The sequence below is a fragment of the Helicoverpa zea genome, chromosome 9, assembly GCF_022581195.2.
Source record: "Helicoverpa zea isolate HzStark_Cry1AcR chromosome 9, ilHelZeax1.1, whole genome shotgun sequence".
Lineage (NCBI taxonomy): Eukaryota > Metazoa > Arthropoda > Insecta > Lepidoptera > Noctuidae > Helicoverpa > Helicoverpa zea.
Genome location: NC_061460.1, coordinates 9,897,489 through 9,911,223, shown reverse-complemented (window position 1 = coordinate 9,911,223; position 13,735 = coordinate 9,897,489). Strand labels below are relative to the sequence as shown.

Here is a 13,735-nt window from a genome sequence, read left to right as displayed (position 1 = left end):
ACCACTGATTTAGAATAAATACCTATGTGAATTATTATAACATTGAAGAAAGACTCTTGAAACCAAACAGACAGACATGTGTTGCTGCAGATTTTTTTGCACGATTTCTTGTTCCCAGCAAAAATATAGGTTCGGGAGAAAGTCCAAAAACTTTTTCAAACTGTCCTTGTATTTCTTTGTCGTTCAAAAAGTACATATATTCAGGCTCCTTTGATTTAATAATAAAAATAATAGGCATAAACAAAGACGCATGTGTATCGCACAAATATTTGTCGCTGAACAACCTTGACTTTGGAACAATGGAACGACCTTGAACTACATTGTGCTATACATTGTCAGGAACCCTCATGGAATGCCAAGATTTTCTGCACATTTTCGCCATTCTTTGGTAGATATGGTACCTACAGGACATAGAGATAGTCCAAGACAATACTTACTACTTATAAAGTGATTCTGGAAGTGCTAAGTGATTGCTAAAATTGGGAAATTATTCATAGTTGTAGTACGAAAATACATAACCGAAATTAATAATTGAAATGAGGTTTTTTGCTTGTTGTTGTTTTTTGTAATGGCTCCGTTCATCATGCACTATTAAGTACCTAGAAAGAAAACACATGTTGAGTACCTACTTAGGTAGGTAAATGAAAGCGAAGAGCGAGATAACGATTTATTACAGATTAAAACGATAAAATGGAATTGTTTGAGATAACAGAGATTTATCAATTAGGTATCAGCTGTAACCTGTAACACACCGTTATAAGGTATGCCGTTTTTCGGACTTTACATTGTCTGTGTACCAAACTTCATTTAAATCGGTTCAGTAATTTGGTGTGGAAGAACGACAGACGGACAGCTACTTATTAGCTGTTTTGAATTAAGCAGTTGACATTTGAAAATAATACATTAATATTCTTTGATGAAATCAATTCTTATTATCGTATTCTCAAATCGTACGTTCGTTCGTACAAAAAAATAAGGTTTGCAAAATTAATACGGCAACGCTAATAGAATTTAAATTTCGTTAACTGTCCTAATATGCATTGTCGACAAATCACTGTCAACTCTGTGTCAATCATTAATACATTATGTACATAAATACATGCCAATTGTTTACATAAAATGTTTATACCCCTCTATTGAATTTTAACCGAGAGATTTCTCGATTTATTTCATCGGATTGTCAAAACACTGGTACCTACTCACTGCATCTGGTGAAACAAGAACCTCTCTAATAACAAATTGGTAAAAGGGTAGGCGAAGGGAAAAATATAAAACCCTTTGGTTTTACATTTTCATTTGTCGTTGGTAAAAAGAAACACAACGATTTTAATAAATCACAATTTATTAAAAAAATTAGGATTATATGTATTGCAGATAATTATGCAGTCAAATATAAAATGTTTATGTAATTATCAATACTCTTGGTATTTAATGAATCCGAGTCAAAACTTATAAAAAAGGTAAACCTTCCTTTACAATAAATAAACAAAAAAATATTTCGAAAAATTGAGGTGGAAGAAAATTCAAACCTAGTCTTAACACGCTTATTTGTTCAGCTTCATCCGCAAGTTACTAATTTTTTTAGACCATGATAGCAGAACTATGTTATGATAGGTATATAAAATACTGGCTGAAATACTCAATGTGATATAAATTAAAAACTATTTGATTGATCTCGACCCAAAAAAAGGACGCGTCTCTAGACTAGATGACCTTAGTAAATGTGCAAAAATATAATAAAGTTGAGCTATTTTGCCAATTAGTGCAGCTTATGAAGACAATTTCGGTAGTATATGACTATATATGAAGGTGACGTATCTGCCCCAAGACTTCACGATCGGCTCACTTAACTTAAGATCGTTTTGCAAAATGTTCACCAGGACATCTCTGAACACCTGAAATAAAATTTCATGTTTTAGAAGGTTCTCCAAAAACTAAAAAAGAATGACTAAAATGTGTAGGATTGGTATTAATTTCTAGGGCAGTTAAATGTGAAAGTAGAATAAAAATCATAAGAGATAAAGCAAACTCTACCTACTTTGCAAGTATGTAATTAACGTAGGATCGTGTTTTTCTAATGAGTTTTTCTATGCCATTTAGTTTGCCTATTGCTATGACGATCTACACTTTCTCATGTAACGCACATACATGTTAATCATCATCATCATCCTCTGAGCCTTTTTCCCAATCCTGTTGGGGTCGGCTTCCAGTCTAACCGGATTCAGCTGAGTACCAGTGCTTTACAAGAAGCGACTGCCTATCTGACCTCCTCAACCCAGTTACCCGGGCATACCCCTTGGTTAGACTGGTGTCAGACTTACTGGCTTCTGACTACCCGTAACGACTGCCAAGGATGTTTAATGACAGCCGGGACCTACAGTTTAACGTGCCATCCGAAACACAGCCAATGGTGTCTAAGATATACTTAGAAAGTACATACAAACTTAGAAAAGTTGCATTGGTACTTGCCTGACCTGGGATCGAACCCGCGCCCTCATACTTGAGAGGTTGGTCCTTTACCCAATAGGCCACCACGATGTTAATGTATGTGCCAAAATATTCTATATCTATAGCTGGGTACTCACTTAGCAGTGTACCACGTAACGTATCAGATACGGTATCAAGTGAGTACGTAGGCACGAGCCCGCTGCAAGCCGCCGAGTGGCGGTTTCACTGCGAACACAAAGGCGGCTCGCAGTGTGCTCGTGAGGACCGTGGACGAGCCGTACCCACTTGCAGGTTGATACCGTATCTGATACGTTACGTGCTACACTGCTAAGTGAGTACCCAGCTTATCATCTGAGGATCGTATTTCAAAATAATGTCACCCACGATTGTTCCTTTGATATCAGACTACGAAAGCAAAAATTAGTGTTCGTATCTTACACTCACTAAAAGTCACGAGGGCAAATCAACTAGATAGGTGGTCCCAGCAGTCATTTAAACATCTATAGCAGTCATCACGGAAGGTCAGAAGAAAGAAACTGTCAACCAGTCTTACAAAGGGGTACCTATCATTTGCCCGATAACTGGGTTGAGGAGTTAAGACCATGGAGTCGCTCCATTTAAAATCAAGTAAAATGCCTCCACTGGTATGACCAGCTGCACCAGGTTAGACTGGAAGCCGACCCCAACATAGTTCAGGTCAGTAGAAAAGTAGAAAAGTAGATGACGACTAAGTATTCTACATACAATATCTATAATATCCTTCGTTCCTTGCTGAAACCAAAAACTCACCCAAAAATGTCGTTCCCGGATATTAAATTTTTGATGTGCGGATCCGAGTTTTTCCATCCACACCACTACTACTTCAGGTTTGTCCAAATTTACTATGGAGTTGTTGAGTGCCCCCATAATGTTCAGGATGTGAGCTTTGAACTTCACGTTCGCTTTCATATCGGCTTCAGACCTCGCATTGTCTAGGATCTTGAAGAAAGTCTTCGTTTCTGGGTCTGCTTCGAAGAGTCTGTGAGAAAAATGTGTAATTGGAATCAGCTTCGCGATTTAGGGTCACCTTCCCTTCATGGCTTTTCGCATATAAGCAAATAATGTTCCATTAAAGTTGTTGTGCGGTCAGCATTTCAAAACATACCTTTGTAGTTAGGCAGATACTATACGATTATTTATTCTTATACTAATATTATAAAGCTACAGTTTGTTTGTTTGCTTGAATGCGTTCTGTTAAGTACCTATAAAAAATGTGTATAAAATGTGTGAAATACGTGTTGCGTCTCCACTCTTACTCACTCAACTTAACAAAAAATGGTAGTAGTTAGGTATCAGAATTGAGAACAATTTACCCACCAATTTTTACATTTGCCAAAGATTATGTGCACTTAAATGCTTTAAGGAAACCAGTTAAGGAAATATAAAGACATACAAAATGCTGAATAGGTACTACCTTTGCATTCGCTAGTCACAAAGCATAATAGGTCATTCTTAGGTACTTTATTTGTCACGTAACTCTACACGAATACATTGCTACGATCTCTAGATTTGTGCAAAATGTAAGATAATTATTTATGAAATTATTTTAGTTTTCAGTTTTTAATAGCTAAATGTAAAATAACAAATGGAATTAGATTTCGATTAAAAAAATGCTTAAAATTATTTGAAAAAGTTACATAAAAATATGCCAAAATCAAAAGAAAAAAAAGTGCTATATTCTTGACAATGAATAAATTATATAATGATCCGAAATAAATAGGTACCAAAAAGGTAAAATACCAAAATGAAACTACGCTGCAAGATCCTGGCCGATTTTCTTCAAAACTTTATTATGCAGCCTTTAAGTTAAGAAAAATAAATTATAAAAAAAAAAACAAATGGCATCTCACATTTTTTTCGACAGAGACGGCCAGCTTTAACACTTACTTACAACCTTTTTTGTTATGACCGTGCAACCTTTTTTTTTTAATTAATAGTTTTATTGATCAATACTAGAGGTATAGTGTACCTACATTCATTCAGAGGTATAGTGCCTGATCATGATTATTTTTTAACGGTAATTAATTTTCCTAATATCTAATTGACATTTCCGGATCCAAGCGTAAATATGTGCAGGTCGTCAGACGGCAAATTAGGGTACGACGGTAGGATCATATGAGACTAACATATAGGTATACCTTCAGCAGTTTTCAGCTTAAACACTCTATATTCCTTTTTCTTCTAGTGTTTTATATTAGATTTAAGCTCAAAAATTAAGCTAAGCTAAATTTCAAGAACCTTTTACAAACCTAAAAAACATCAGGTATCCATTATCCAAGGGGTTTGCATGAATCGTCTTCCAGGAGTGTTGCACATTGTAAACATCCCTCAATGACATGCCAGATATTTCATTTATTTGGTCCGGGTCCCCGCCCCACCACCAGCGGCTGAACGTCTCACCCATACTTCCAGAAGTTGGAGAATACTCGACTACTAAAATATTTGGTGTTCTTTTGGGGGCTTATAAGATATTCTGGGAAAGGATAAACAGTTGGTGTGCGGTCCAGCGATAATTTGAACGAAGCATAAACAACCACAAAGGTTTGTGATGTTTTCGATTGTAGCGAACAGTCCTTGTATTTTCTTTTTGGTCGGCTGTGTGTTTTGATTTCTTTGCCTCTCGTCGTTGCTTGGTAGAAAGTTTTCGTGTTCACACCTTTGGTTGCCAGAGATGCTCTACTTTATATTCATTTGTTAGGATTCCTAAAAGAAATAAAAGATATCAATTGTGTTGTCATATGTTCATTTGCGAGTAGAAGCTCTATTTAGTAACCAGTGAGTGAAGAGCCTATGAAGAGCAAAGTGGCGAGCCTTGGGGGAGGCCTTTGTCCAGCAGTGGACGTCTTTCATCTGACACGAAGGGCCTTTACGGAGGATGATGATTAGGTGGGCGTTAAACGTGATTATGGCTTTTGCATTTGTCGCATAACCAGATATTCAGCCCACAGATAAGTAAACAAGAGGGGTTTACACAATACCCACACGGTTTAGCGTAAGGTCATCTGTATTTGCAAGCCACTCACAACACGACCTCATGTAGGTATTCCTACCTGCAAGGAGATTCAATTCATTTAATTTATTTGGAGATTCCATAGACAACTCGAAATCAAAAATAGAATAAACTAAAGGCCGGTTTACACTTTGCGAAGTGTGAAGTGATAAGTGTTAAGCGTTAACTTTACGGGATAAGTCTCAAGTGTTAAGTAGTCTTTTCCATCTCCGTTTACACAGTGTTTAGGAAGAAGCTCATAGTGGTACTGTGCGTTGTGCATAGTGTCTCTAGAAATGGAAGATGAACAGCGCCTAATATTGAGACAAATAATTAAGGAGATTGTATCTGTTGTGGTATCTGATATAGAAAATGAACTCAATTTTGAAATCGGGAATTCCCATCGCTTCACTCAGTTTCAATAGGGCCACATCTCTCAACTGTTTGTTTTTAAATTCTGCGCACTTTACATTGTATAGGCATTCAAACTTTATGTATTCTTGTACGAATTTTAAAGTATGTTGTTCAGTCCACTTCATTTTCGCTTTGAACTTGACACTGCGCACTTAACACACACGTATTTACACACTGATTAGTATAGGCAAATTGCGAGAGAGGGTAGTAGAAAAGTTGAGAGGGGGTAGTCACTTAACAACAAAAATAGACCTTGATTCTATTCACTCGCACTAATCAATAAGTACTAATCGCACGTATCACTTAACACTAATCACTTTACGCTTCCGTTCACACCTTGATTACTAAACACCTGCACTAATCACCTGCAGTGTTAACTTAACAAAGTGTAAACCGGGCATTAAGTGCGCAGTGTCAAGTTCAAAGCGAAAATGAAGTAGACGGAACATGTTGTTCCGTCTACTTTAAAATTCGTACAAGAATACATAAAGTTTGAATGCCTATACATACAATGTAAAGTGCGCAGAATTTAAAAACAAACAGTTGAGAGATGCGGCCCTATTGAAACTGAGTGAAGCGATGGGAATTCCCGATTTCAAAATTGAGTTCATTTTCTATATCAGATACCACAACAGATACAATCTCCTTAATTATTTGTCTCAATATTAGGCTCTGATCTTCCATTTCTAGAGACACTATGCACAACGGACAGTACCACTATGAGCTTCTTCCTAAACACTGTGTAAACGGAGATGGAAAAGACTACTTAACACTTGACACTTATCGCGTAAAGTTAACGCTTAACACTTATCACTTCACACTTCGCAAAGTGTAAACCGGCCTTTATATGAAGTTGATTGACAAATAATCATTAATTGACTGTTGTTTGAAGTAGCGATGCAAGATATCGACTACTTGACTCTAATGCCCGGTTTACACTTTGTTAAGTTAACACTGCAGGTGATTAGTAGTGTTTTGATTTCTTTGCCTCTCGTCGTTGCTTGGTAGAAAGTTTTCGTGTTCACACCTTTGGTTGCCAGAGATGCTCTACTTTATATTCATTTGTTAGGATTCCTAAAAGAAATAAAAGATATCAATTGTGTTGTCATATGTTCATTTGCGAGTAGAAGCTCTATTTAGTAACCAGTGAGTGAAGAGCCTATGAAGAGCAAAGTGGCGAGCCTTGGGGGAGGCCTTTGTCCAGCAGTGGACGTCTTTCATCTGACACGAAGGGCCTTTACGGAGGATGATGATTAGGTGGGCGTTAAACGTGATTATGGCTTTTGCATTTGTCGCATAACCAGATATTCAGCCCACAGATAAGTAAACAAGAGGGGTTTACACAATACCCACACGGTTTAGCGTAAGGTCATCTGTATTTGCAAGCCACTCACAACACGACCTCATGTAGGTATTCCTACCTGCAAGGAGATTCAATTCATTTAATTTATTTGGAGATTCCATAGACAACTCGAAATCAAAAATAGAATAAACTAAAGGCCGGTTTACACTTTGCGAAGTGTGAAGTGATAAGTGTTAAGCGTTAACTTTACGGGATAAGTCTCAAGTGTTAAGTAGTCTTTTCCATCTCCGTTTACACAGTGTTTAGGAAGAAGCTCATAGTGGTACTGTGCGTTGTGCATAGTGTCTCTAGAAATGGAAGATGAACAGCGCCTAATATTGAGACAAATAATTAAGGAGATTGTATCTGTTGTGGTATCTGATATAGAAAATGAACTCAATTTTGAAATCGGGAATTCCCATCGCTTCACTCAGTTTCAATAGGGCCACATCTCTCAACTGTTTGTTTTTAAATTCTGCGCACTTTACATTGTATAGGCATTCAAACTTTATGTATTCTTGTACGAATTTTAAAGTATGTTGTTCAGTCCACTTCATTTTCGCTTTGAACTTGACACTGCGCACTTAACACACACGTATTTACACACTGATTAGTATAGGCAAATTGCGAGAGAGGGTAGTAGAAAAGTTGAGAGGGGGTAGTCACTTAACAACAAAAATAGACCTTGATTCTATTCACTCGCACTAATCAATAAGTACTAATCGCACGTATCACTTAACACTAATCACTTTACGCTTCCGTTCACACCTTGATTACTAAACACCTGCACTAATCACCTGCAGTGTTAACTTAACAAAGTGTAAACCGGGCATTAAGTGCGCAGTGTCAAGTTCAAAGCGAAAATGAAGTAGACGGAACATGTTGTTCCGTCTACTTTAAAATTCGTACAAGAATACATAAAGTTTGAATGCCTATACATACAATGTAAAGTGCGCAGAATTTAAAAACAAACAGTTGAGAGATGCGGCCCTATTGAAACTGAGTGAAGCGATGGGAATTCCCGATTTCAAAATTGAGTTCATTTTCTATATCAGATACCACAACAGATACAATCTCCTTAATTATTTGTCTCAATATTAGGCTCTGATCTTCCATTTCTAGAGACACTGTGCACAACGGACAGTACCACTATGAGCTTCTTCCTAAACACTGTGTAAACGGAGATGGAAAAGACTACTTAACACTTGACACTTATCGCGTAAAGTTAACGCTTAACACTTATCACTTCACACTTCGCAAAGTGTAAACCGGCCTTTATATGAAGTTGATTGACAAATAATCATTAATTGACTGTTGTTTGAAGTAGCGATGCAAGATATCGACTACTTGACTCTAATGCCCGGTTTACACTTTGTTAAGTTAACACTGCAGGTGATTAGTGCAGGTGTTTAGTAATCAAGGTGTGAACGGAAGCGTAAAGTGATTAGTGTTAAGTGATACGTGCGATTAGTACTTATTGATTAGTGCAAGTGAATAGAATCAAGGTCTATTTTTGTTGTTAAGTGACTACCCCCTCTCAACTTTTCTACTACCCTCTCTCGCAATTTGCCTGTACTAATCAGTGTGTAAATACGTGTGTGTTAAGTGCGCAGTGTCAAGTTCAAAGCGAAAATGAAGTGGACTGAACAACATACTTTAAAATTCGTACAAGAATACATAAAGTTTGAATGCCTATACAATGTAAAGTGCGCAGAATTTAAAAACAAACAGTTGAGAGATGTGGCCCTATTGAAACTGAGTGAAGCGATGGGAATTCCCGATTTCAAAATTGAGTTCATTTTCTATATCATATACCACAACAGATACAATCTCCTTAATTATTTGTCTCAATATTAGGCTCTGTTTATCTTCCATTTCTAGAGACACTATGCACAACGGACAGTACCACTATGAGCTTCTTCCTAAACACTGTGTAAACGGAGATGGAAAAGAATACTTAACACTTGAGACTTATCGCCTAATGCCCGGTTTACACTTTGTTAAGTTAACACTGCAGGTGATTAGTGCAGGTGTTTAGTAATCAAGGTGTGAACGGAAGTGTAAAGTGATTAGTGTTAAGTGATACGTGCGATTAGTACTTATTGATTAGTGCGAGTGAATAGAATCAAGGTCTATTTTTGTTGTTAAGTGACTACCCCCTCTCAACTTTTCTACTACCCTCTCTCGCAATTTGCCTATACTAATCAGTGTGTAAATACGTGTGTGTTAAGTGCGCAGTGTCAAGTTCAAAGCGAAAATGAAGTGGACGGAACAACATACTTTAAAATTCGTACAAGAATACATAAAGTTTGAATGCCTATACAATGTAAAGTGCGCAGAATTTAAAAACAAACAGTTGAGAGATGCGGCCCTATTGAAACTGAGTGAAGCGATGGGAATTCCCGATTTCAAAATTGAGTTCATTTTCTATATCAGATACCACAACAGATACAATCTCCTTAATTATTTGTCTCAATATTAGGCTCTGTTCATCTTCCATTTCTAGAGACACTATGCACAACGGACAGTACCACTATGAGCTTCTTCCTAAACACTGTGTAAACGGAGATGGAAAAGACTACTTAACACTTGAGACTTATCGCGTAAAGTTAACGCTTAACACTTATCACTTCACACTTCGCAAAGTGTCAACCGGCCTTAAAGTTAACGCTTAACACTTATCACTTCACACTTCGCAAAGTGTAAACCGGCCTTATCTCTCTATCTAGTTAATGTTGTTTTTAAGTACATTATTATTTAAAATGATTAGGTACAAAAGCGTATTATCATAAACACTTGACTTGACAATGACTTTAACAATAACATTCAATTTATTATAACTGAAGTTCAAGGTTTAACCAATATTTTGATTAGCACTTTTTGTGTTCCAAAAAAACAACGGAAATTAATTATGTCACGCACTTGCAAACATTCTTTCGCAAAAAGTTTTACTACTTTAATGTACATACGAAAAAAAGATTAGGTACTCAGACATTATTATTTACCAATAAGTCCAATATTTATTGTCACTTTTAACTACCGATATCCAATACTGAATATTAAATTCTTATCTTTTTTCGACGCAAGAGCATTTGGACTGAATGACCGCGATAGACTGGTACCTAGTTGGAACTTGATCTACGATTATGGATTTCATTGTATTTTATTGCATTTTACGAGTTTCGAGTAGCGGAGACGTGACAGATTTTGCGTACCTTTGTATAAACCGGTTGCAGATACATGATTAAAATAAAGGTCATATGTGGATAAACACCTAACTTTCATTGCAACTTTATATTGTTAGTAACAAATAACAATATATAAAGGGCTTGGAATGGTAAATGCAGAAATCAAACGTGTGATTTACTATAACTTAACAGTATTCATCTTTCAACTATCAGTATAGCTTTCTATTGCATTTCATAGGTTTATATAGAATGTAAATATTTTTTGTGTGGTTACAGTGGGATAATTTTAGAGGTCTGGTAACATCGGCCTTGATCGGATGCACACACATAATATACCAATTGAAATTTGTGGAAGGACGTTTAGTGTTATTTGGATGTGTGAATTGGTTTTCCAGAATAGGAAAAAATCATGCCATACATGTGGTTGATTGCACAAATCAAGAAGCTTAAAAAGTCACCGATATCCGATATCTAGATTAAACTTTTAGATGGTATGCATAATGTTGTAAAGGTATCCGATTTTGTATTATAACAACGTCATCTTTGACGTCAATGTCAGTTTTGAACGTTTTGAATAGGTGACTGCTGTCCCGCTGTCACTGTCATTACCGCATGTTGTTTCTCTGACTTGAACGAGAAAGCGATTCTGTTTTGTTTTCTTTCATAAAAATATTACAAAATGGCAAAAGCCAGCGAATCTGCAGTGAAGAATATTGGAAAAGTCCTCAACGATCCGTCGAGGCCTATGAAGGAGAGATTCCGTGCTTTATTCACGCTGCGGAACTTGGGAGGCGAGGCCGCTATCGAGTGTATCAGTCAATGTTTTGTCGACGAATCTGTGCTGTTGAAGCATGAATTAGCCTACTGCTTGGGTCAGATGCAGGATGAACGGGCGATCCCGGTGCTCAGGAGCGTGCTGGAAGACAAAACCCAGGATCCCATCGTACGCCATGAGGCAGGTCGGTCCTTATCATTGTTATTGAAATGCTTGAGATAAATTATGTGATAATGAATACGTGAGTTAGTGCATGTAAGCATGGGGTTGTGAGTCATGGTTTTTCCATGAAGTGCACTCTACATGAAGATTCTACATGTCACTACATGTCTCAAGATTTATTCAATAAATAGATATTTGTTCATATTGCAGCTATTTAAAGTTGCATGTGTGGTTTAGTTCATTTTCCTTCTATTGGTAGGTACAATCCTTACTTGAAGTTCTCATGATGTCATTATTGTGTAAAACTGTTAATGTAAGAAGCTATTCAATGATCGACATCTTTTTGATTATAATGCTGTTGTTTTTTTTATAAAAGAAACAATAAAATCAATTAATGTAATGTTGAAGCCTAATATTTTTTTCTGCCATGTTCCAGGTGAAGCATTAGGAGCTATCGGGGACCCGAAACTCCGAGAACTTCTAGAAAAGTATCAGAATGACCCCGCAATTGAAGTGGCAGAGACCTGTCAAATTGCATTACAGAGGTTGAACTGGGTTGCCAATGAAGCCACTAAGGAGGCCAATCTATCAAAGAGTTTGTTTACATCCATAGACCCAGCACCGCCGAGCAGTGAGAGTGATGTAGAGAACTTGAAGAACACTCTTATTGATGAGACAAAGACGTTGTTTGAGAGGTACAGAGCTATGTTTAGTTTGAGAAACTTGGGTACTACTGAAAGCATCAACGCTTTGGGTGAAGGTGAGCTCTCTTTTTACCTATTGATGTTAAAAATATTTCTTATGATATTGAAAACAAAACAATGTAATTCTGGAGACATCACTCGCATCCTATGGGAACTATTGCTTGTTCCCAGATAAAATATAGTCTATGTTAGTCAGGTATATTGCAGCTAGCTGTTAAAGAATTTTCAAATTATTGGTTCAGTTTCAGAACTTTTAGGGTACAAACAAAAAATGATTTTACCTTATTACATTGTCATAGATTACAATAATGTTTAACATTGTATTATGGCTTTTCCAGGTTTCAAAGCATCCAGTGCCCTATTCAGACATGAGGTGGCATTTGTCTTTGGTCAGATGCAGGACGAGCGCAGTGTGCCCTTCCTGACAAAGACTCTAGAAGACACAAATGAACATGAGATGGTGAGGCACGAGGCTGCTGAGGCTCTCGGCTCTATTGCCACCAAAGAATGCACTGAGGTTTTGCAGAGGTAAATTCATATTGTATTTATTTGAATCTTTAGAAGGCCAAATAATGTTGAAAATGTGTTGGGAGAAGTTAGGCTGTTGCTAAGCAAAACAAGTCTAGTGTCTTCTCATCATCCTCCAAGCTGATGTAGCTGAGTACCAGTGCTTTACAAGAAGTGACTGCCTATCTGACCCCCTCAACCCAGTTACCCAGGCAACCCAATACCCCTTGGTTAAACTGGTGTCAGACTTACTGGCTTCTGAATGTCTCAGATTATAAAAATAGGATGTGTATTATTTAAGCATTGAAAGCTCAAGTTTTTTGTCTGTATATGAATTCTAAGCATGCTTACAAGCATGTGCAGTCAAAGGAATCATTTTACCATTATTTACAGAATTAACATGGAATTAAGCAGGCTACATTTTGAATAATGTCTTGTGAATTCTGTAAACTACTCCATATATATTTTAACTTTTCTAATACATTATTTTAAATACATTTTCAGGTACTTAAAGGACCCTCGCCCAGTTGTTCGTGAAAGCTGTGAAGTGGCATTGGACATGTCTGAATATGAGAACAGTCCGGAGTTCCAATATGCTAACACCTTGCTTACCGTTGAAGGCTGATACTTGTCTATTAATTGTTAGTTTATTTTTTTCACTTGATATACAACATTGTTGGAACCTAAAATTCAAAGAATTATGTTGACAGTGTTTTGATATTGTGGCGAATATTTAGCCCAGTGGTAAATTTTATACAGACCAGACAAACTAGATGATTATTATATTATTTTAATTTTGCATTTTTGTTTGTTGGATGGCGAATTCTGATTATCATACAATATTTATTATAATGCCAGTATTTTTGTAAATAAATTCTAGTTTTTGATATTTTGTTTTTCTTTTGAATAACTCCGAGTTTTGACCAACTTTGGACGGCATTTATGACAAAAGTTTTTATACTGTGCTGAAGTGACTGAAAATATTGTTTCAATCAATATTTATAGGAGCTAGCGGTTTTATAAACCTGCTTGCAAGTATTCCAATTTATTTTTTAACATCCAATAGTAATAAAATGTAAGTTATAGTTTATTTTCAACATTTTATATCCGAATTTTGTATTAGAATGTTCGAAAACATCCGTTGTGTAAACATTTTTGACAGTGATA

General features: G+C 36.6%; 2 protein-coding genes and 1 long non-coding RNA gene across 3 annotated transcripts; 1 reads left to right on the top strand and 2 right to left on the bottom strand.

Moving 5' to 3' along the window:
• Window positions 1–1,324: 1,324 nt before the first annotated feature.
• On the bottom strand, window positions 1,325–5,617 carry LOC124633398 (globin-2 A chain-like). Its single transcript, XM_047168596.1, has 4 exons — window positions 5,470–5,617; window positions 4,737–5,190; window positions 3,238–3,466; window positions 1,325–1,895 (listed from the first exon to the last, which is right to left on the bottom strand). Exons 2-4 carry the CDS (start codon window positions 4,889–4,891, stop codon window positions 1,770–1,772), a joined length of 510 nt encoding a protein of 169 aa, XP_047024552.1. The 5' UTR covers window positions 4,892–5,190; window positions 5,470–5,617; the 3' UTR covers window positions 1,325–1,769.
• A 1,255-nt stretch (window positions 5,618–6,872) lies between these two features.
• Window positions 6,873–10,426, bottom strand: LOC124633399. The gene is made up of 3 exons (XR_006984739.1): window positions 10,238–10,426; window positions 7,246–7,311; window positions 6,873–6,964 (listed from the first exon to the last, which is right to left on the bottom strand). It is a non-coding gene; the product is annotated as an uncharacterized LOC124633399 (long non-coding RNA).
• Window positions 10,427–11,003: 577 nt separating this feature from the next.
• On the top strand, window positions 11,004–13,457 carry LOC124633433 (deoxyhypusine hydroxylase). The gene is made up of 4 exons (XM_047168648.1): window positions 11,004–11,379; window positions 11,794–12,117; window positions 12,400–12,589; window positions 13,073–13,457. The coding sequence occupies exons 1-4, from the start codon at window positions 11,100–11,102 to the stop codon at window positions 13,191–13,193; spliced, it is 915 nt and encodes a 304-aa protein (XP_047024604.1). The 5' UTR covers window positions 11,004–11,099; the 3' UTR covers window positions 13,194–13,457.
• The last annotated feature ends 278 nt before the right edge of the window (window positions 13,458–13,735 follow it).

Coding starts and splice junctions, on each gene's coding strand:
- LOC124633433 (XM_047168648.1), top strand. CDS start 11,100: ATGGCAAAAGCCAGCGAATCTGCAGTGAAGAATATTGGAAAAGTCCTC. Junction 11,380..11,793: donor CATCGTACGCCATGAGGCAG/GTCGGTCCTTAT, acceptor GCCATGTTCCAG/GTGAAGCATTAGGAGCTATC. Junction 12,590..13,072: donor TGCACTGAGGTTTTGCAGAG/GTAAATTCATAT, acceptor ATACATTTTCAG/GTACTTAAAGGACCCTCGCC.
- LOC124633398 (XM_047168596.1), bottom strand. CDS start 4,891: ATGGGTGAGACGTTCAGCCGCTGGTGGTGGGGCGGGGACCCGGACCAA. Junction 3,467..4,736: donor GGATACCTGATGTTTTTTAG/GTTTGTAAAAGG, acceptor TTTTTCTCACAG/ACTCTTCGAAGCAGACCCAG. Junction 1,896..3,237: donor TCCGGGAACGACATTTTTGG/GTGAGTTTTTGG, acceptor ATTTTATTTCAG/GTGTTCAGAGATGTCCTGGT.